Here is a 21,556-nt window from a genome sequence, read left to right as displayed (position 1 = left end):
TTTGATAATAATCATATGTATTAGACTTTTTAAGGAATTAAATGTCTTTTTTTTATTATATTATATTAAAGTTTAATATTTTGATAATAATCATATGTGTTGGACTTTTTAAGAATTTTTTTTATGAGGGTAAGACTTGGGGATTGGGAGAAGTTAATAAATGCTAAGGTTTTTTTTTTAAATCAAAAAATCAAGAAATTTAGATTGGGAGATTGAAACTCTCACAAGGCTTGGGGTTAAAAACCCCCTTTTGCATCTAAATGTCTTCTTTTTTTTATATTATATTATATTGAAGTTTAATATTTTGATAATTATCGTATGTGTTAGACTTTTCAAGAAATTAAATGTCTTTTTTTTATTATATTATATTAAAGTTTAATATTTTGATAATAATCATATGTGTTGGACTTTTTAAGAATTTTTTTTATGCTTGTTCCTAATGTATTAAAGTGTTATTATGAGGGTTAATAATCATATGTGTTGGGACTTTTCAAGGAATTCATATGTGCTGGATTTCAAAGAAATTTTTTTATGCTTGTTCTTAATGCATTAAAGTGTTATTATGAGGGTAAGATTTGGGGGTTGTGAGAAGTTAATAAATGCTAAGGTTTTTTTTTTTAAATAAAAAAATCAGAAAATTTAGATTAGGAGATTAGAGCTCTCACAAGGCTTAGGGTTAAAAACTCCCTTTTACTTAATATATAATATATATATATATATATATATGTATTATCAAAATAAAGATGCTGCATGGTTATCACAGCGTCCGAGCCTTAATTTCAAGTTAACCACTTAACGATTTAATTCAATTCATAAAAGGACATTGTCCACTGAGACAACCAATCCTTAATTTCAGGTTAATCATTTACGTTGTGTTTGGTTAGAAAATTTAAAAAAAATTTAGAAAAGAAAAGAAAAAAATTTGATAAAATATAAATAAAATATACCTATATTTCATTTAATTTTATACATATTTTTTTTTTCTTTTTAAATTTTTTCTCAAATTTCTCAACTAAACACATCATTAATGACTAAATTTTATTTAATTCATAAAAAAAGAGATTCACCGCTGAGACAACCAATAAAGTGCAGCACTTGCTTTTGGTTTTAAGATAAGCTTTTGACGAAGCATCTAGGAAATTTGACCCCACCGTTGACACTTTTTCTCACCCAAAGTCTTTCGTCTCTCTCTCCACTCCCATTATAGAGACATCTTCCCTTTCCTCTCCACTTCACCTTCTGCCTTTGACACACTCTCTCTCTCTGTCCTCAGGTACTCTCTCTCTCTCTCTCTCTCTCTCTTCTAAGTTTCTTTCAGTTCCTAAATGGAATTACATAGAATTTGGGCAAGGATTTGTTTTTATCTGTTCATCTCTGTTCCTTTGCCATTGTTTTTCTTTCTTTCTTTTTTTTAAAAAAAATTATTTCTCTCTCCTTTCTCTCTCTCATAAATTCAGAACCATTATCTCCAATTACGATATCTTATTTATTAGTAAATATTCCCAGTTAATTTGTTCTCATATTCATTTATTCCGATTTGGATTGCATGATTTGGAGAGAAATGAAAATGATTAAATTGGAAATTTTCAGTCTTAACCACTGTTTGGGTAATGGAAAATTTTCACTTTCCCCTCCAAACTATCACACTGTGTCACTTGGATCCTCAATTATCAATTTGCATAATTACGCCCTTAAATTATTAAATATTAGTTCATTTTACCTCAATTCGTCAGCGTAGATAATTTTTTTTTTTTTTTTTTTTTTATGATAAATCACACTTTTAAGATTTGTTTAAAATATAAATTATCTCTTTTTGTTCTGAAAATTACAAATAGCCCATTTGTTAGAATTTTTTATTTGACAAAATTAATAGAAAAAATAAATTCCTAACTAATCTCCTATAGAACAATGAAATTACTTGAAAAAAACTATTAATTGGCTTTATAATTTTTAATAAAATATGTCATTTGTTATACGATTAGAAACTTGACAGGGTGAAATACAAAGGGATAATCCGTATTTTAAGCAAATCTCATGTGTTGTATTTGTAATTTATCCTATTTTTAATGGAATATTAAAATTTATCCCCGGGTAAATTATTAACATTAGCTCACTGTCGGTGTAATACATGTCAAATTTATGGAGTTCATTATACTTTTTCTAAAACCTCAGGTGGTCAGTATAATTTACCTCATTTAAAATTTTTTATTTTTATTTTTATGAACAAATAAAGGTATTAATGTGTACCCAATCTTTGTGCATTATGTCAAAAGTTAGGTGTGTACTCAATCTTTTTCCTCTCAAACACACATTAATATGTACTATTTGAGCATGGTTTATTTTTATGAGCAAATAAAGGTACTTACAGGAGTTCTGCAAAGGCAAAACGTCATGTTCAAACTTGGTTCCCAACCAAATCCTAACGGAGAAGTTTGGGATCATAAGGGGAAAACAGAGCTTGTACAGATTTTTATTTCGTATGGTAGCAAGATTAATTTCTTGCAATACTTGCATGTTGAGAATGGAACTTTGGTTTTGTCCGAGCGCCTTCGCGGTAGTGACAATGGAAACAATTTCAACACGGTAAGTAGTATTTACTGTGCTAAAGTAACATGTGTTTTGACAAGGAAGTATTTTTTTTCTTTTTGTTGTTATTTTTTGCTTCAATTCTTTAATCTAAGTTGAAGTTACAGAATAAATAATTTTGTTGTGCGTAATGTAATGTTTATCTTTACATAAATTTCTCTTAATGTATTTGTGTCAAATTAACTACTAGTTTACTTCATTTACTTCATTTAATTTGTTATAAATAAACTTCTATTGTATTGAGGCCAAGTTTGGGAAGACTAAATAAGTGCACTTTTTGTCTTTTTAGACTAAAAAGTTGAGGTTAAAAATATGAATGTTTGGGTTAACTTTTTGACTTTTTATGAAAAAATGTGTAATAAAAAATTGTAAAAATTGATTTGTAGGAGAAAATTAGAATTGGGAGTTGTGCAGCCGTAATTGTTGACTTTTGGTGAATAGTGATAACTTTTTAACTTTTTGAGTAACTTTTTGGCTTTTTGGGGTGTTCCCAAACTTGGCCTGAGTAATTTTTATCAAAAAGTCAACTAATCAAATTTGTAATATAAAATAGCACACCGCTATTTTGTGCACCAAGGATCCTCTAGAGTGTTTTTTTCCTAAAGTGGTGTATTGTGTGGTTGAGATTTAATGCTGAAAAATTGATGTGACTTGTCATTAAATCTCAACCACACAATGCACCACTCTAGGAAACTTTATGAAATAGTATTGTGCTATTTTGGGACAGACTTAGGGTGTGAAGGGCTGGGTGGCGGTGGACTGGGGTGGTGAAGGGGTTTGGTGGCGATGGTGGTCAGTTGGTGATGGTAGTAGTGGCTGGTTAGGGTTTGGGTGAGGTAGGAGATAAGGGTATTTTGGGCATTTGATTGAAGGACACAATTGAAATAACTAAAAGCTCAAAAAATGGTGTGAACTAGGGCAATTCTATTTTCACACACCATTTACTCTTAGTGCACATCCTTCTCAGTTCACACACTAAAATAATTATAATTTGCTCACACCACATACAAGCACGCACTATTATTCCAAATATATCCTTTCATAATGAAAAAATCAAAATGTACACATCCACTTGCTACACACTCACTCAGTTATAGAGATATCCCTTCGTATGATAAACCCTGTCAAACCTCCATTGTTGCTTCATTCCATACAAAATCATAAACCTTAGAGAATGAAGATCCGTTGTTGAGATTCATGTTAAAGATATATTATTATTGGGAAGGAGTATAAACTGTATTCAATTTTCGTTTGTGGGGCACAACACCTCTTTGTGTGGCTGATGGTATTGTTAAGAGGTGATGAATGTCCCCATGTCTAGTACCTGTTTTTTACTTCACCAAAGAAATTCTACAATGTTGACAAAACAAAATAAATAAATAAAAACTCTTGTTTTTATTGTCAATTTTATCGTGAAGAATGATTTCTATATTAAATTCTGAATTTTTATCTTTCAAATCCTCCATAACAATGACAAATGATTCAAATACTAAACTAATGAGAGGTTTGGGTGACAATGGACTTGGAAGATGAAAACTTTTAGAAGGTGTGGATTTTGAAAGGTTGAGTGAAAAATAATGGAGAATAACACTAGGGTTTAGTGTGTTTAATTTTACACTTCTAATGCATGTGTAGTGAGAGTTTTTTAATTGCAAAGATGTGTACTGAGAAAATTTATATTTGAAGTTAGAGTAAATAGTGTGTGGAAATAGAATCACCCTGTGAACTAGGAGAATGCATGGTGTGCAAATAGAATCTCCCATGAGAAGAAAGAGTCTTACTCCCTCAACACAATCCATAGGGTATTTATACACGGTCTACAAACTATCCTAGCTGTCATAACAAACGAAAACCACCTGCCTACTTAGCTCGTCGCCCTATCCACTATTAACCACCTTGCAGCTGAAATGCTGACACCTCTGCTACATTTGATTATCATATTAGTAACTATAGTCTATATGAATACCCACTCTTAAAGTTTCTCACATCTTTGAAATCTGCTCATTTCAGTATATTCACCGTCTTGTCTGCTAGATTTTTTGTTTGTAATTGTCCGTTACTGACTACTGTTAGCAAAGACTTTGATTGTTTTTGTGCTTATAAACACAAGCAGGTTAGACTCAATTATCCAGATGAGTTTCTAACATCAATAAGTGGTAGTTATCACACTGAACAAATTTTTGATGGTTTCGACGCGGAGGATCATGTAATGACTTCTATCACATTTGGTACCAACCAAGGCAGCCATGGACCGTTTGGAGAACCAGGCAAATATGACTCAAAATTCAACTTTCAAATGGGGCAGGACCGGCCGTTTGGTGGATTTCATGGAAGTACTAAGGATGGGTTACTTGAATCTATTGGGGTTTATGTCAAGCCATTAGAAACTCTAAGCGACCTTAAATGTGCTGAAGACTCGGTGGTTTGGCTATAATCTGATCAGACTAAGATGAAGAGTACTACGAACTCCGGTGTAATTTAGCCACCTGCAATAACAAGAACAATGAGAATTTGCTGGCTGGGGTGTTCAGCTAAGTCGCAAGCTATCTCTTAATATAATAGTATGAATGTGTATTGTATTTTTCATGCCTGTACTTTTGAGAGTGAAATATTGTTTGTATTATGTTAGAGAAATGTTCAACTACTTGAACATGCTGCTTCTCTGAAGTTTTTGACTGGTTCCACCCTCTGCTCATATCCTGACAATCCAAACACCTAATTGACCGGATGTCTAGCCACGTGTTTATCAAGACCAAGCAGCTAGGCCGAGTAAATTGTGCTTTTCTTTTTGTTTAGTTTGTTTGCACATGTATGCTAGCATTGTGGAACTCTCTTGTTTTTTTTTTTACGGCTTGTACTCGAATTTCATGTTGTTTAAGTTGAAAGGAATGCTTTTGATTTATGATTTATCAGGAAAAAACATAGAATGTTACTTTTAGTGGATTAAAGAAAAACACATGCAGGTGTGTGTGCTAATTTGCATGCTAAGAACAATCATTTATTTCTGCATTTTTAGTAATGTTACTCCGTTTGGTTATCAGCCCTTAAATTTTTTTTTTTATTTTTTTTTTTTTAAAAAAAAAAATTCAGCTCCTGAGTACTTTGAAAATACTAAATTAAGGGGTTAATCATTTGATAATGTAGTCAGTTTTTTGTTTACATAAAATAGGAAACAAAAATTTGTTTTTATCAAAATAATGCCTGAATTTTTGTTTTTTCAAAATGTAAAGTGTTAACAAACAATTAGGTGGATTTCATAACACTGAGGATGGTTAACAAGGTAATGGCCTTCATAAACAATTCTGCAACTCCTTCATGACAGATATTGTTTCTGTTTGTACATATGGACACGGGATGCTCTGTCTCCAAACATATGTCCTTTCTACAAAAATTAGTACAGTGAGTTGTGGAGAAGAGAGCTCGAACACACTTTTTGTGAATCGGTTTCTGTTTTGCAATTCTTAAATAACAAAGAGATATATGAATTGAAAGCAAGAAAAACCTTACAAATTTTAAAAAAGTAATTACATATCTCACTGTTCATGGAAGAATGCTCACATACTGTATTCCTTCAAAAATACATTCAGAACTACAAGCCAAGCTTTGAAATTCTAATTCTTCCTTGATAGTGTCAATTTGATACAGTTTTGAGAGGATATTCCTACAATTTTTGTATAAAACCCTGCAACTACTTGGCGCAATGTTCATACGGTTACGAATGTACTCTGCAGTTCCGGATCATTTACCTTGAATCATGTTTTAACGAAGGGGGAACATTCACAAGCAAAATGAACTATTTCGGAGTAATTACCCGAGCCTAAGATGATCAAACTCATAACTTTGGCAATGTCGTGGTAGTTCGATCTTCTAACCGCCATACCCTTCTCAGAGACCTAGTTTTCTTCTGAACTGGATTTTGAGATGTTCTTTCCAAGAGAATATCAAGTTTGGATGGGTCCAGCGATAGCCTTTCAAGAATGAAAGCATCCAAATCAAAACTGCTTTCAGTACTTTCTGCATTATTGTAATCAGAGGAAGGGCTGGCTGATTCTTCTCCCTTGTCATTAGCTCCAGCTATGTCTCTGGAAGTATCATTTACCTTGTAATATGAGTTTTGGTCCAAGTTCAGGAACCGCTTTATGCTATCAAATGCTGGGTCGATAATGTCTAAGAGCCCCATAACCCATGAAGCATCATCGACAATTTCAGTACGCTGTTGCACACAACAATCAGGTCTTAGCCTCAATGTTAATTAGACAAGATCAAAGGAAAAAATTTCGTTTATTTTCCATCAAAACAATCAAAACGTTTCGTTTCCTAAGAAACTGGAACGAAATATTAGAATACTGAAATTCCAATATTTCCACTGAAATTTTAAGAAACACACCGAAACAATGAGTTGTTTTGACAATAATATATTAACATTTATATAGGTTTTAGTTTTAGTTTTAGTTTTCCATACATTTTCAAAATTTTATCCCATTTCCCTAATGTTTTCAAAATGTTTTTGAAACGTTTCCGTTTCCAAGCTAACCGATACAACATATTGAAACAAAAATTTTGATCCTTCGACAAAACACCTATATCATGTTAATGCATCTTTCACCAAGATCTCCTTTCCAAATTCATCAGATATCATTTATACAAATGATCCTACAATCTTTCTATTGAATTCAAATAGAACATGACTTGAGAGAAGCATAAATTTGGATGACATGGGTATTTTGTATGGTCAATTCTTGATATCGAAGAGTTTATTATAGGCAATTGAATGCAGTGGGTCATGGAAAATACCTGCTGGAAATAAAGATTACGAATCTCCTCAGCACGCACAGAATTTCCTTGATCCTCCTCAAAAGATGCCCATGTCATCCATGTAACATAGCTTTGAGAATTTATGTTTAGAGAAGATCTAAATAGACTCCGGGCAGCTGATAGGTTGCCAACTCTCTGCTCTAAAACTCCCCAAGCCTGCAAAATATGTATGCATATAGCATAAACGATAGCATGTAAGCTAGTCTATATGTACTACATGACATGCATGAAGCAACAAGAAACTACTCATGATCACCTCATTTATAGTGTCTTTACCTGAAGGCATCGGGCAGCACTTTCGGTGGTTGAATTGATTGATAATGCTTTTTGGTAGAGTTCCCTGGCTGTGGATATGTTTCCTTCTTTCCACTCCATCCACCCCCAAGCCTAAATCATCCCAAGAAAAAAATAAATCAGCTTCTGGTGGGCCTGCACAAGGGTGGATGCGCACTCTCTCATGCCGTACAGGCATAGAACGCTCCAGGCACAATAGATGAAGGCAGGGAAAACCGCAAACAGAATACAAGTTGGATGATCAAAACCAAAAGATAAAAATTGTGAACTGTTGTGTTCCCCACCAAAGACAATCTTTCCAAGATTATCAGGAAGAAAATATCCGTTAGTGTGCAAACCCAGTTTCATGGATTCTCAAGCATAATGAAATATAAGTACAAAATCTAGATCCAATCCAAGTAAGCCACAAAACAAAATTCACCCTAGATCAAGAATTACTTGGTTTTTCCTGGGAAAAAGGAACCCTGTCAGTCATCCAAAGTCAGTCGCTAAAGTCCCACTTTAACTTCTACAAATTTGGACTTGGAATTAATCAAGAAGTCCACAAAGCTAAATTCAAGGTTGGGGCTTAAACATATGAAGGTCTAAATAGCTGAAGCACCCCAAAACTGAGATTTTTGGTATCGTGAAGCATTATCCTCCTATTTCTTTTCACTGACTTACTTGGGTTGCAAAAGTGGTTAATCATGTGGAAAGTCTCAAACTGTTGCACAATAAAATTAGGATTAGCAGTCGGAATAAATTACTTACAATCCATACAGGTTGGTGCCTTGGGTCCAGTTCAGATGCTCTCTTGAACAGCACTCGGGCATAATTTGCAGTTGAGTATTTGTATTCCAATAATGCAAGAGACTGAAGAAGAACAGGATCCCTAGGATTCACTGCATGACCTATCTTTAGAAGTTTCCTTCCAAAATCAATATTCCCCCGATTAGCTTCAAAGACTCCCCATACATGCCAGGCAAACCTATTCTTTGGACTGGCTTGGACTGCTTTCTGTAATTTAGAAGAGAGGAAGGTATTACACATCTGATGATAAAAAGCAAAGCAGTAACATTCGGGAAAGTTACAAAAGAAATAAAATGCAAATTAAGCTAGTAGTCCCCGCACTTTGCCCTCTGTGTCATTTTGGTCATTGCAGTTTCAATTGGTTCGATTTTGACCTTGAATTTTTAATTTTGGTCCAATTGATATCAAACGTTTTATGGTACAAAGGGCAAAGTGAAGGGATCATAGGTATAATTTGTCCAATAAAATAATTTAGATTAACAAGTATGGGAATAGGAAAAGAGAGCATGGTTAAGCGCTTCTGATGAAGTCTAAAGGAAATGATACCAAGCAGTGGCGTAGCCAGGAATTTAGTGGAGAGGGGGCACAAATGAATGACAACATTAATTTTTTTATTTATAATAAACAACAATGAGATATTACTAAAATTAAATATTAAGAATTCATTTGGATAAATGTGAATTTTAAATTAAAGGATTTGAGATTAAATTTTATACAAATATTCGGGAGTAACTATTTTATAGGTGGATTGAAAATTTAAAAAAGAAGATAAGTTGAGATAGAAATGATATACTGTAGTAGAGAAATTTTATAAAACATACTTCAATAAAGTGTCTATCATATGTCGCAATTATGATCTTCGTGGTCTTTAATTATAACACATTATAGTGTTAGATATAATTTAGTTATAACTTCTTATGGTTGTTACTTTGGTTATGACTATATATCAAGTAATAGTTAGTTATGACTCATTCTGATATTAATTATGACCTATTGTATTTTTTTTTTACTTTTTTATTTTTTATAATTGAAGATGTGTTGCTTGATTATAATTTATATAGTGGTCATTTTAGTTATGAATGGAAAGAAACACATGGAGGATAAACTCCACATGTCAAATGTAACTAACAATCCAATAAATTTCATATCTTCATTAAAATTAATTATGTTTGCATGTCAATAGTGATAGACATCACCGTTACATCGAAATTTTCATAAATAATAATATGACTTATCATAGTCTCTTTATTTTGAATCAAAATAATCATTATTATTCTCATAATTTTAAAATGTCATTGACATTTCACTTTAAATAATATTTTTATAAATTTTTTTATTTAAAATATTTTCTTTATGTTAAAAAAAAAAAAAAGTTCCCAAAATCCAAGGGGGGCACGTGGCCCCCCCGGGCCTAAGGTGCCTCCGCTATTGACACCAAGGGAACCCATAATTAAGGCAAAAAAAAACATAACCTCAAAAAGTTGCTGAGCAGTGCCGTTGTTTTCCTGTTGCATCTCTAATTGTGCCCACGCCTGTACCAGAAAAAGTAGAGGGATACAAGAAAACAAACTTCAATGAACCCTGCAACATGAAACAGAAAATCATCCTCACAACAACAAAACGTTGCCTTAAGAAGAACACTTACAAGCCAGCTTGCACAGCTTTTGGGATTAGATTTGGTGGCCTGCTTGAATAAATACCTCGCCTGCTCATAACGGGTTCCTTTAACCTCAAGCAATGCAAGTGTCTGGTATATGTACTCGTTTCCACCACAATATTTGAGACCTTTACCAAGGAGATTTCTTGCCTTCTTTATATTTCCTTGTTTTAGCTCCAAAACTGCCCATCCATGCCAGGCTGCAATATGTCTCTTATCAGCAACAGTGGCAGCATCAAATAATTCTCGAGCTCTCCTTACATTTCCGATCTTATTTTCCAGAACAGCCCAACACTGTTTTCAAAAGAATGAGTCCATGTAAACTTCTAATGCAAAATATATGGATAATAATAAATAATAATAATGAAAGGATAAGGAGGCAACAGCCACATTAACTCTACTTACCTAACCAAAAACCAAACATGTGTAATTGACTTAACAGAGTTTGCTTAAATCTAAGTTAAAATGATAAATAAAAATCTAATAATTTCTCCATATCCGGGAACACAAATACCCATTGTCATATGCTAGGACAAACAAACTCGACTGCTATAAGGAAATTGGATTTTAGACAATGTTTAACTAATGAGTCAGCATATTCTCGAGTTATTTGTATAACATGATCGATATTGTTAAACGGAGCAAGCGGCTTGTGAGCTAAAGGTTATTTTAGCTTTGAACCCACAGTAGAGAAGCTTACCAATTTAATCTACTGTAGTTTAAATCAAGTTTATTAGTTAAACCAAACATGTTTGACTCCAAAACACATAATTCAACAAAGCCTTAACTTTAATCAGCTAGTCTAATCAAGAAAAAATTGTACAAATTGATCTACCTTGGGGGGCATGCTAAGCATTGTCTGATTGCATAATTGGAAAGATAAGTTCCTCAACAATGAATGCGACAAAAGAGGTGGGGAAAATTATTGAGCAGTAAAAATGAAAACATTTCAACAATGCAAATTCAAGTAAAGGATATCTTAGAAGGAGAACATCATACGCACCTGCCAAATGTAGGCATTTTCACCTTGTGTTGCTTGGCAGCCTTTCTCATACACAGCTCTGGCTTCAGCTGTCTTTGATTGCTTGCTTAAAATCTTCCCCAGTGCCACATATGGTCTCCCATCTTCAGGCCAAGTATTAATACACTTCACACATTACCAAATCACACAAAATATACAACATTCATTATTATGTTTTTGGTGCATTAAATATAAAGGAATCAAGTTAATGTGTCACACAATGAAAATGTGGGATGAGTGATGGAACGTCAGTTGCGAGGGATAATATAGGTGTCAAAGAATCAATTTGAGTTTCTGCCTGGTAGGTCAACAATGAAAGCGATCTATCTTTTGAGGAGAATAATAGAAAAGTGTAGAGAAAAGAAAAGAAAAGAGACATTCATATGGTTTTTATCGATAGAGTGTCTCAGGATATAATCTGGTGGGTGTTAGAGAAGAAAGGATGACAAAAGGTTACATTAATGTGATTAGAGATATATATAAATATGTGGTGATGTAGAAATTTAATGTATAAAGAGAAATAGAGAATTGTATTATTGATTGATTTATGTTTGTTGTTATAATTACAATGATTCATGATTCCTATATATAGAAGAGGGTGAGTGTGTAGTAGGTAAGAAGTAGGTGAAGTGGAGGTGGTAGTGGTGTAGTGGGTTAGGTTTAGTGGAGTAGGTGAGGTGGTAGTGGTGTAGTGGGTTAGGTTTAGTGGAGTAGGTTTAAGTGGGTGTAGTGGGTTAGGTTTAGTGGAGTAGGTTTAAGTGGGTGAAGTAGGTGATAAATTTTAACAGCCCCCCGCAAACTCAAGGGGGATAGGAACTAGCCAACTTGAGTTTGGAGAGAGTTACAAAACAAGAAAATACATAAAAATAAAAGAGGATAGGTGACACTGTATGGTCGTGTCAGACCATTGGTGAAGACACTGGATGGTGGTGTCATAACGTTGTAGAGGACACTGTATGGTGGTGTCATAATGGTGTAGAGGACACTGGATGGCGGTGTCAGACCGCTGTAGAAGACAGTTTATGGGGTCATGTCGGACCGTTGTAGAAGACAGTTTATGGGGTCATGTCGGACCGTTGTAGCAGACAATGTGGTGACAGTTGTTGTGACAGTTTACGGAGTCTTACTGGACCCTTGTAGAAACTAACCGGAATCAATGTCGGGACAGTTTACAGAGTCTTGTCGGACCCTTGTAGAAACTAACCGGAATCAATGTCGGGACAGTTTACAGAGTCTTGTCGGACCCTTGTAGAAACTAACCGGAATCTATGTCGGGACAGTTTACAGAGTCTTGTCGGACCCTTGTAGAAACTAACCGGAATCTATGTCGGGACAGTTTACAGAGTCTTGTCGGACCCATAAAGGAGCTAACCGGAATTAATGTCGGGACAGTTTATAGGGTCATGTCGGACCGTTGTAGAAGTTGCACCCTCAAAAGGTGTGCCCAATTTTGTCAAAAGGCGTGCCATCAAAAGGCGTGCCCAATTCATCAAAAGGTGTGCCGGACATGATAGCGAGGCACGTGGGCGCCTTGGCTTGCGCGCCCGTTTTGTCGTCTGGTGGCAAGAGGCGCGCAATGCGCGTGGCTGCCTCGGCTATTTAACCAAGACGGAGGCTGAGGCTGAGGCTGAGGCAGACAAAAAACTTCTGAAAATCCTCTGAAACAAACTCTTCCTTTGCTGAGAAACTCTGTAATACTCTGTAACCAACCCGTCTCTGAAACACTCAGCAACATGGCCTCTTCTTCCCGTCCAGCTACCCAGAACATGGCCTCCTCTTCCCGTGGTCTGCTCACGCTCTTTCCAGAACTGAACGAGTCCACAAGAGAAATAACTGGTGCGATGGCCAGTGAACCTCAACCAAACACCTCTGGTTTTGCTCCATTGAACTTTCCGATGCGGTCGGTGGAGCAAAAAATGGCGGTGCAAACTGATATTGAGGCCAATCAGTATACTCTGAAGTCATGTGTGGAAACCATGACGGCGGTCACAAACTTGTCGCACCGGCTGCAGAGCAGGACAAATGAGGTGCAACAGTTAAACTCCCAGCTGGCTCTGCTCCAACGCATGTATAAGGATGCGCGAGCAGAGATAAGTGTGCTAAAGACAGAAAATAAGGAGCTGAAGCGGAAGGCCACCGTGATGTTCCGATTTGGAGGTCCTCCATATGCTGCAGTGGAGGAGTATGGGGGAGTGAACGTGCTCGGTGGACAAGGAAACACGGAGGCAACATCGGCAAGGGCCGTCCAAGACGGAGGCAAGAAGAAAAGACCGGCGGAATAGGCGAAAAAGTGAGGTCGGTGGGTGGCCGTCTGCAGAAAAGAAAACAAACCTTGTGGTGTTGTGGTTTGTGTTGTTGTTGTTGTTTTTTTTTTTTTTTTTTTTTTTTTTTTTTTTTTGTTAAAATTGTGATCGGGGTTGATCCCTGAGATGAATAAAAGATGGTTTGGTGTGCAAAGCTATATGGTATGAATGGAATTTGAAAAAGATTAAAAAATAATGTGAAAGAAAAATAAAGAAAGAAATAATAAAAATATATTTGAAATCAAAATGAAAGATGGGGGAAATAAGGAAAGTGGTTTGGAGAAAATAAATAAAAATAATGGATTTTGAAATCAAACGGAGGAGAGAGAGGGGACAAGCCCATGTGAGAGAAAGAGGGGAAAAATGATAGCCGATGCACCCAAAAATAATCTAGCTGCTATCCACAGGCGATTAGGGGAAGGAAATGGTAGCAAGAGACGGCCAACACCATATATGGCTATAGCAAAGAAATGGAGTATCAAGCTCAATGGGTTAGGATTTAGACCAGAGAGTAAAGCCACTGGTCCTGTTGAACACACACCTCCAAGGCTCAAATAGTCAAAACATGCTTCACGCATTTCCTTCCTTGCTTGATCAGGAGATGCACAAAACACCTTATACAGGGCTCCAGTCATTCCTCCACCAGTTAAAGGATGACGCATGTTGAAAGCATCACCTATTAATAGTGCTCCAGGAGTAGGGTAAGGAGCAGCTGGCATACTTCTATTGGGCATTGTTCCAATACTTCCCTTATCAATTGCAGCTATAAATGAATCATGCAGCTCAGGTGGAACCTGGGGAGCCACCAGAGGGAAGCAAAGCCGAAGGCTGCTGCAAAGCCGAAGGCTGTAAAAGCGAAAAAGGAAAAGAAGGCTCCGGCTAAGACAAAAGCTGCTGCGCCAAAAGCTAAAGCCGCTGTGAAGCCCAAGCCAGCGGCAAAGGCCAAGCCAGCTGCGAAGCCAAAAGCTGCTGTGAAACCGAAGGCTGTCGTGAAGCTGAAAGCTGCAGTGAAGCTCAAGGCTGTGGCGAAGCCCAAACCAAAGCCGAAGGCGAAGGATCCTAACAAGAGGCAAATGAGCATGGAGGAGAAGCATAGATTGAGTGTTGGGTTGCAGAGTTTGCCCCAGGAAAAGATGCCACAGTTAGTGCAGATTTTGAAGAAGAGGGATTCACATTGGCCTCAAGAGAGAGGATTTAGGCAGTGATGGGAAGGTATGTGTAGAAAATAAGCGGAATAGGTTGAGGTCCGGCGGACGGCTAAGGTGAGGTTGCCGCCCGCCGGTGAAGCGAAAATTCTAAGTTCTAAACCTGCTCTGATACCATGTAGAAATTTAATGTATAAAGAGAAATAGAGAATTGTATTATTGATTGATTTATGTTTGTTGTTATAATTACAATGATTCATGATTCCTATATATAGAAGAGGGTGAGTGTGTAGTAGGTAAGAAGTAGGTGAAGTGGAGGTGGTAGTGGTGTAGTGGGTTAGGTTTAGTGGAGTAGGTGAGGTGGTAGTGGTGTAGTGGGTTAGGTTTAGTGGAGTAGGTTTAAGTGGGTGTAGTGGGTTAGGTTTAGTGGAGTAGGTTTAAGTGGGTGAAGTAGGTGATAAATTTTAACAGGTGACCACTATTAGATCGCCTGCTAGAGAGGCGAGTGAGTTTTCAATTACTGTAGGGTTACACCAAGGATCAACCTCTCCTTATCTTTTCGCTTCAGTTATGGATGAATTGACAAGCAATATTCAGGATGATGTGCCATGATGTATGCTTTTTGCAGATTATATCGTGTTAGTGGGTGAGATTAGAGAAGGAGTTAACACTAAGTTGAAGATTTGGAGAAAAGCACTTGAATCTAAAGGATTTAGGATAAGCAAAACTAAGACAAAGTATATGGAGTATAATTTTAGTAACAGTTACAATAAAAGCAGACGAGACGTGAAGATTGAGAACCAAAAACTACTTAAGAGTGAACTTTTTTCTTATTTAGGATCGATTATCTCAATGACTAGGGAGATTGGAGCGGATGTGGTCCACAGAATTAAGGTGGGGTGGCTTAAGTGGAGGAGTGTGTTTGGAGTACTGTGCGATAAGCGAGGACCCATTAGACTAAAAGGGAAGTTCTATAGAACGGCTATTAGACCAGTGATGTTGTATGGAACGGAATGTTGAGCAACTAAGAAACAACATGTAGATAAGATGAATGTTGCTGAGATGAGGATGCTAAGGTGGATGTGTGACAAGACTAGAAAAGATAGAGTTAGGAATGAGTATATTTGAGAATGGATAAGAGTAGTACCGATAGAAGATAAGTTGAGAGAGAATAGATTGAAATGGTTTGGTCATATACAGCGGAGACCAACAGAGGCAGTAGTGAAGAGATGCGATACAATGACGGTAGATAATAGTGTTAGAGGAAGGGATAAACCTAGAGTAACGTGAACTAGTATAGTAAATAGAGATATGAATCTCCTTAATTTAACTAACGAAATGGCATTGGATAAAGTCGAGTGGAAAAGAAGGATTCATGTAACCGAACCCATTTGATGGTACCCACCCAAAAAAAACCCATTTGATGGAACTTAAGGCTTGGTTTGGTTTGGTTACATTAAATGGGCACAAGATTTTCTATCTTCAAATCCTTTTGTCTCAATTCACTCTTAGTCATTGAATTTTGCATGATCCTCCAACTGAAAGTACATTGGAACATAACGATAGACGAATTTGGAGACAGAAGACTCCTAGCCCTTAAAATTCACACAAAATTATTCACTAGTAGAGACGGAACTGTGTATAGACCTACAGGGGCCCTGGCCCCCCCGCTTTGCACAAGATGCTCTACTGTTATATATAGATTTAGTTCAACACCAACAACTTCTCCTATGCCCCCCCTCCTATTTAAGGGTTGGTTTGGGATATTCTAAAAAAGTGTACTTTTTGACTTATTGGCTTATATGGGTTGGGTTTGGGTTGGGTTTGATGTGATGTGTTAGAGAGGTGATATGATTTAAATAAGATGATGCGACTTAAATAGGATAGTGACTTTTTGTATTATTTAGGGCATGCTAAAGTTGGCCTAATTCTTATAATTTTAACTATTCTCTTCAACAGCTCTTTATAATACAATAATAGTATAATATATAGGAGAATGTTATATGTACACCTATTATAAGAAATATATGAATTTTTTATTTTATAAAAGTTTAAAATATTTGTAGTCTTATGTGTAGTAAAAGTTACTAGTAGTCAATTTATGGTATGCATCTATAAAGTGAAAGTGAAAGTTATGAATCATCGTAGTTATGTTATGAATGATGTAGTATAAATCTTATGAATCATTTGCGATGCAAAATGTTACGAACTATTTGGTGAAAAAAGTTGCAATTTGTTATGGTTATGCTACATATATTGTGATAACATGTATACGATATGCACCTTTTAAAGAGTGTACACCATAATAACTCCCCAACATATTATGTTCTAAAATATATTTTTAATTATATTATTCACTTTGTAAATGAAATTAAGTTAACAATTTCTGTCTCTCATTACATTAGCCCAATTATTATTTCTCAATACTGCAATGTAAAAACTCTCATTGATTAGTGATGTTATCACGTAATATTACTCTTACATCAAATATTTAACAAAAATAAGAGTTTATCCATTTTTAATTAATAGCACGAAAAATCACAATTGTTAATTGCATGAAAATCCATTGCTTTAAATCTAACCCCACTTATCTTCCTATGTTTTTTTTCAGGGCCCCCAATGATCAAATCGTGGGTCCATCACTAGTCACAAAATAATAGAGCACTAGTGGCATACGTACGTGAACCAAGAGGCCACGCAAAAGGATGGATGAGGCCAACATTATCCTCCACCCAACCAACCAAATTGGCTCCATTCATGCTGTGACTACTTACTCTTATTGACCCGGTAGTGTTTGGTTTGCCAGAATGATTTTACATCAAGATTCAAGAATTGAATGATTATTATTTGGCCTCCCAATGGAATGACCACTCTCCTAAACTGGTGAATGGAGGTTCCATTTTTAATATAAATGCCTTTCCCTTTTACCAAACCAAACATAAGAATGAATATTCTGATTATTCCATTATAACCGCATTCCAGTAAAGCAAACACTGCAAAAGTGTTTCGACACCACGTAATAATTACCCAAAATCCACACCTTGGATTTGAAATCCTTGGTCTAAATCTAAAAAAATATTTAAATAAGACAGCTTGTATTTCAAATCCAAGACAAGAATTTTCAAATTGAGACCTCAATCATAATAAAGAAAACTGAAAAATTAAGCGTGATTCACCTTCTGAAGAAGTTTCTCTGCTTCATTATACCGAAAGCTCCTCGCAAGCACCTTTGCACGATACAAAGCCAAATCCAAATTCACCACAAGAGGCTTATCCCCAGAGCTCAATTCCAGCCTCTCCGGCTCAAAAATCGGCATCTTCCTCGCAAACTTCGAAAGCCCCACATCGATAATTGCTGACGAAGATAACTCATCATCGCCCCCTCCATCTTCCTCCGAAACCTCCATAACTGGCCTCCGAACCACCAGCAACTCCTCCAGAGACTCTTTCGCAGTTCTGATATCTCCAATGCCTCCATCCTCATCATTTTCATCTCCGCCGTCGCCGCCGCGACCGGTGGCGGTTGAGTTGAAGGATTGGGGATTTTCGTGGAGAAGCGGTGGTTGGTGAGAGGACAAGGGCGGAGGCAAGAGGGGACGCGGGAGGAGGGTTTTGATGGGGACTTTGAAGGAGTGGAATTTTGAAGGGTTAGGGTTTTGAGAAGTAGAGAAGAGAGTGAATTTGGAGGTTGAAGAAGAAGAAGAAGCAGACGGAGAAGATGAGAAGATGTTCATTTTTTCTCTCTCTGTAACGGATAAAACTGTACCGTTTACTTGGAAGGAGTTGGGCGGGGTTTTGGTGGTGGGAGGAAGGTGGTTGTGAGATTACAATAATACCCTTAGGTACTATTTTTTTATTTATCTAGGCCTCGTTTGGGAACCCTTATTTTTAGTCAAAAAGTCAAAAAGTTACTGAATTAGCCAAAAAGCCAACAATCCATACCAAAAAGTCAAAAATTCTCTTTTCTCTCTACTTTTTGCACATCTTTTCGTAAAAAGTCAAAAAATCATTCCAAACATACTAGTTTTTTTTAGCTTATATTTTAGCTAAATAGTCAAAAAGTTACTAAATTAGTCTGTTCCCAAACAAGGCCATATTTATTTTTTTTATTTTTTGATATTGACATAATCTAACCTATATTTATAAAAAATAATGTTGTATGTGCATAAGAAACATAGAAATGTGCATAAAAAAATTATTGTGTGTCTTAGGCCTCGTTTGGGAACCTTCTTTTTTAGCTAAAAAGTCAAAAAGTTACTAAATTAGTCAAAAAGTCAATAACCCATACAAAAAAGTCAAAAATTCTCTTTTCTCTCTACTTTTTGCACATCTTTTCGTAAAAAGTCAAAAAGTCATCCCAAACATACTGGTTTTTTTTAATTCATATTTTAGCCAAATAGTCAAAAAGTTACTAAATTAACCTGTTCCCAAACGAGGCCTTAGTTCATTTTAGCAGTAGTTCTTATCACACATATAATAAACATTTAAATAACACATTAACCGTTTGTGCAGATTAATATTATTACTATTTTTATAAATATTATGAGTTTGTTTGATTTGTATCTCAAGATATAATTTTTGAAATTTTTTAAAAAAATTTTGTTTGGTTCAAATTTTTTGAAAATTATTTTCAAAATCACTTTCTCGTTCCTACACATCAATCAATCACTTTTTCTCCCTCCTCTTTCCTTCTCAATCACTTTTTCTCTCACATACATCTACTCAATTATAACAAAATATTAAATCATCTCAAACTCTCAAATTCCAAAACTATTTTCAAAATATATAACTAAATAAATCAAAAAAAATTCTAAACTCTCTCTTCAAAAAAATTTTAAAAAAATTTATCTCAAAACATAAACTAAGCACACCCTATATTTATTTTATTTTATTTTTTATTGAATTAAGCACTTATTAAAAAAAACTTAGATTATATTGACTTCCTGTGCACATTATGTTATTGATTTTTTTTTTATAAAAATCATTTTACATTTTTATTCATTAGGTTATTCACTTACACCAGAGACTAATTTGCATCTTCATATTTTTGTAATTATTTTTATTGATTTATTATTCTCCTAGACTTAATGGGAAAAGAAAATTTATAATATCGGGTGAGCTTGGTATTGTCAAATGGGAGGGCGTTTAGGTAATTTAAAATAGAGACGCCACTGGTCCAAGATGGGCCACGTAGCTCAGAGTGTTGGAGTGGCTTACACTTCAATCTGGACATAGATTTTCTATGGTACGTGGAAGGCCCTTATTGGTTCGTGCGTTTTGCGCGAACAGTCAGGTTATTACTCCCTCCGTCCCATAATATTAGTCCCTTATTCCATTTTTCATTGTTCTAAAATATTAGTCCCTCTTCAAAAATCAAGTACAAAAATAATATAAATTTCCCATTTTGCCCTTCTTTTAAATTCATAAATAATATAAAAGTACAATTATGGCATTGATATTCTCAAAAAAGTGTACTATCAAAGGGTAATTTTGGAAAACCAACTTTTTAAAAGTACAATAATTGTACTACCAAAAAAAGTTGGATTCCCCAAAAGGGACCATTATTTTGGGACGGAGGGAGTATCATTTTTTTTTAGAAAAATGTCCGGACCCTTTCCCTCCATCTCCTTTGACCCCTCTCTTTTTGATTGGCCAGTTAATTTTTTTTTTTTTTAATCATCACCCACCACATGTGTGTGAGAGTTGTGGGGATCACATCCTTTTTTTTAATGGTTTGTGAAAAAAAAATCCAACTAATTATTATAGAGAAAAATATCAAATAAATAAAAAATAATTTTAGATAAATTAAGGACAAGTTTGGTAAGTTATAAAATAGTCAAAAAGTCATTAAAATTTTTTAAAAATTAAAGAATTATAAAGAAAAGTTAGATTATCTTTTCTCTTTACCTTTGCACTTTTTTTTGTTTTTTTATAGAAAGTTAAAAAATGGACAAATGCCTAGTAACACGACATTCATGGGACTCGAATGGCCCGAATCTTGGTAGTGTTAAAACAACGTCGTTTTGGCAATTTTTTTTCTTTTTCCTTCTTTCTTTCTTTACTCTCTAATTTTCTTTTCTCTCTAAAACTGGTTTAAAAGAAAAAGAGAGTAATAGAGAGGCGAGAGAAAGAGAGAAGAAAGAAGAGAGGAGAAGAAAAAAAAGGGAGGGAAAACAGAGAAACCAGGTCGCGAACCATTCAAACCACCACAACTCAATCCACTGCCATAGACGGAGAGGCTGAAGTTAGATTTTTGGCTGTGGGTTTGGTTTTAAGTTTGGTTTTGATTTTTGGGATTTGATTTTGATTTTGGGTTTTGATTTTGATTTTGAGTTTGGTGACCGTCAAGTTCTCCAACTTGGTCTTCTTACAATTCCGCTGACTTCTCGCCAGAGCTCTGATTCCGGCGATAAAACTCTGAATTGATTGATTTCCTAACCCATTTTGCCTTTTCTGCTCAATAAAACAAAATAAACAAAAACAATCATCTTTTATCTTTTTGTGCTTTTTACAAACAAACCCAAATCACATTTTTGTTTCTTTCGGATTAGAAAACGAGACTAACATTGGCTTTGGACAAAGTGGTTGTGGAAATGGAGGTGGAGGTGGTGGATGATGCAGAAGATGAATCGTTGCATGTGAGTCTAGATTTCTGAGTTGTTCTTGTGGTTGTTTCAAACACCCCTAAATTGCTTCCAATGCCATTATAATCTCCAAAACAGAGCATTTTCGGAGAATGAGGAAGGAAAAAGAGAGGGAGAATGAAGAAAATGAAGAAAATAGGGAAAGGAAAAAGGAAAAAAAAAAATGATTTTGATTATGAGTTTGGATTCAGACAAAATAGAGAAAGAAAAGAGGAAGGAAAAAAAGAGAGGAAAGGAAGAAGAGATAGGGGAAAAAAGTGTCAAAACAACGTCGTTTTGGCACTTCGAGCCATTCGGGCCAC

At 35.4% G+C, this 21,556-nt stretch overlaps 2 protein-coding genes across 2 annotated transcripts; one reads left to right on the top strand and one right to left on the bottom strand.

The window, feature by feature from the left end:
• Positions 1 to 1,124: 1,124 nt before the first annotated feature.
• On the top strand, positions 1,125 to 5,488 carry LOC114317905 (inactive protein RESTRICTED TEV MOVEMENT 1). The gene is made up of 3 exons (XM_028264706.2): positions 1,125 to 1,273; positions 2,369 to 2,583; positions 4,700 to 5,488. Exons 2-3 carry the CDS (start codon positions 2,392 to 2,394, stop codon positions 5,018 to 5,020), a joined length of 513 nt encoding a protein of 170 aa, XP_028120507.2. The 5' UTR covers positions 1,125 to 1,273; positions 2,369 to 2,391; the 3' UTR covers positions 5,021 to 5,488.
• A 583-nt stretch (positions 5,489 to 6,071) lies between these two features.
• On the bottom strand, positions 6,072 to 18,387 carry LOC114317904 (protein high chlorophyll fluorescent 107). The gene is made up of 8 exons (XM_028264704.2): positions 17,787 to 18,387; positions 11,145 to 11,288; positions 10,130 to 10,435; positions 9,957 to 10,016; positions 8,446 to 8,691; positions 7,678 to 7,788; positions 7,381 to 7,557; positions 6,072 to 6,799 (listed from the first exon to the last, which is right to left on the bottom strand). Exons 1-8 carry the CDS (start codon positions 18,342 to 18,344, stop codon positions 6,419 to 6,421), a joined length of 1,983 nt encoding a protein of 660 aa, XP_028120505.2. The 5' UTR covers positions 18,345 to 18,387; the 3' UTR covers positions 6,072 to 6,418.
• Between the last annotated feature and the right edge of the window lie 3,169 nt (positions 18,388 to 21,556).

The sequence above is a fragment of the Camellia sinensis genome, chromosome 7 (assembly GCF_055761805.1).
Source record: "Camellia sinensis isolate YWXY chromosome 7, ASM5576180v1, whole genome shotgun sequence".
In the NCBI taxonomy this organism is placed as follows: Eukaryota; Viridiplantae; Streptophyta; class Magnoliopsida; order Ericales; family Theaceae; genus Camellia; species Camellia sinensis.
This window is presented reverse-complemented; position numbering and strand designations above follow the sequence as displayed.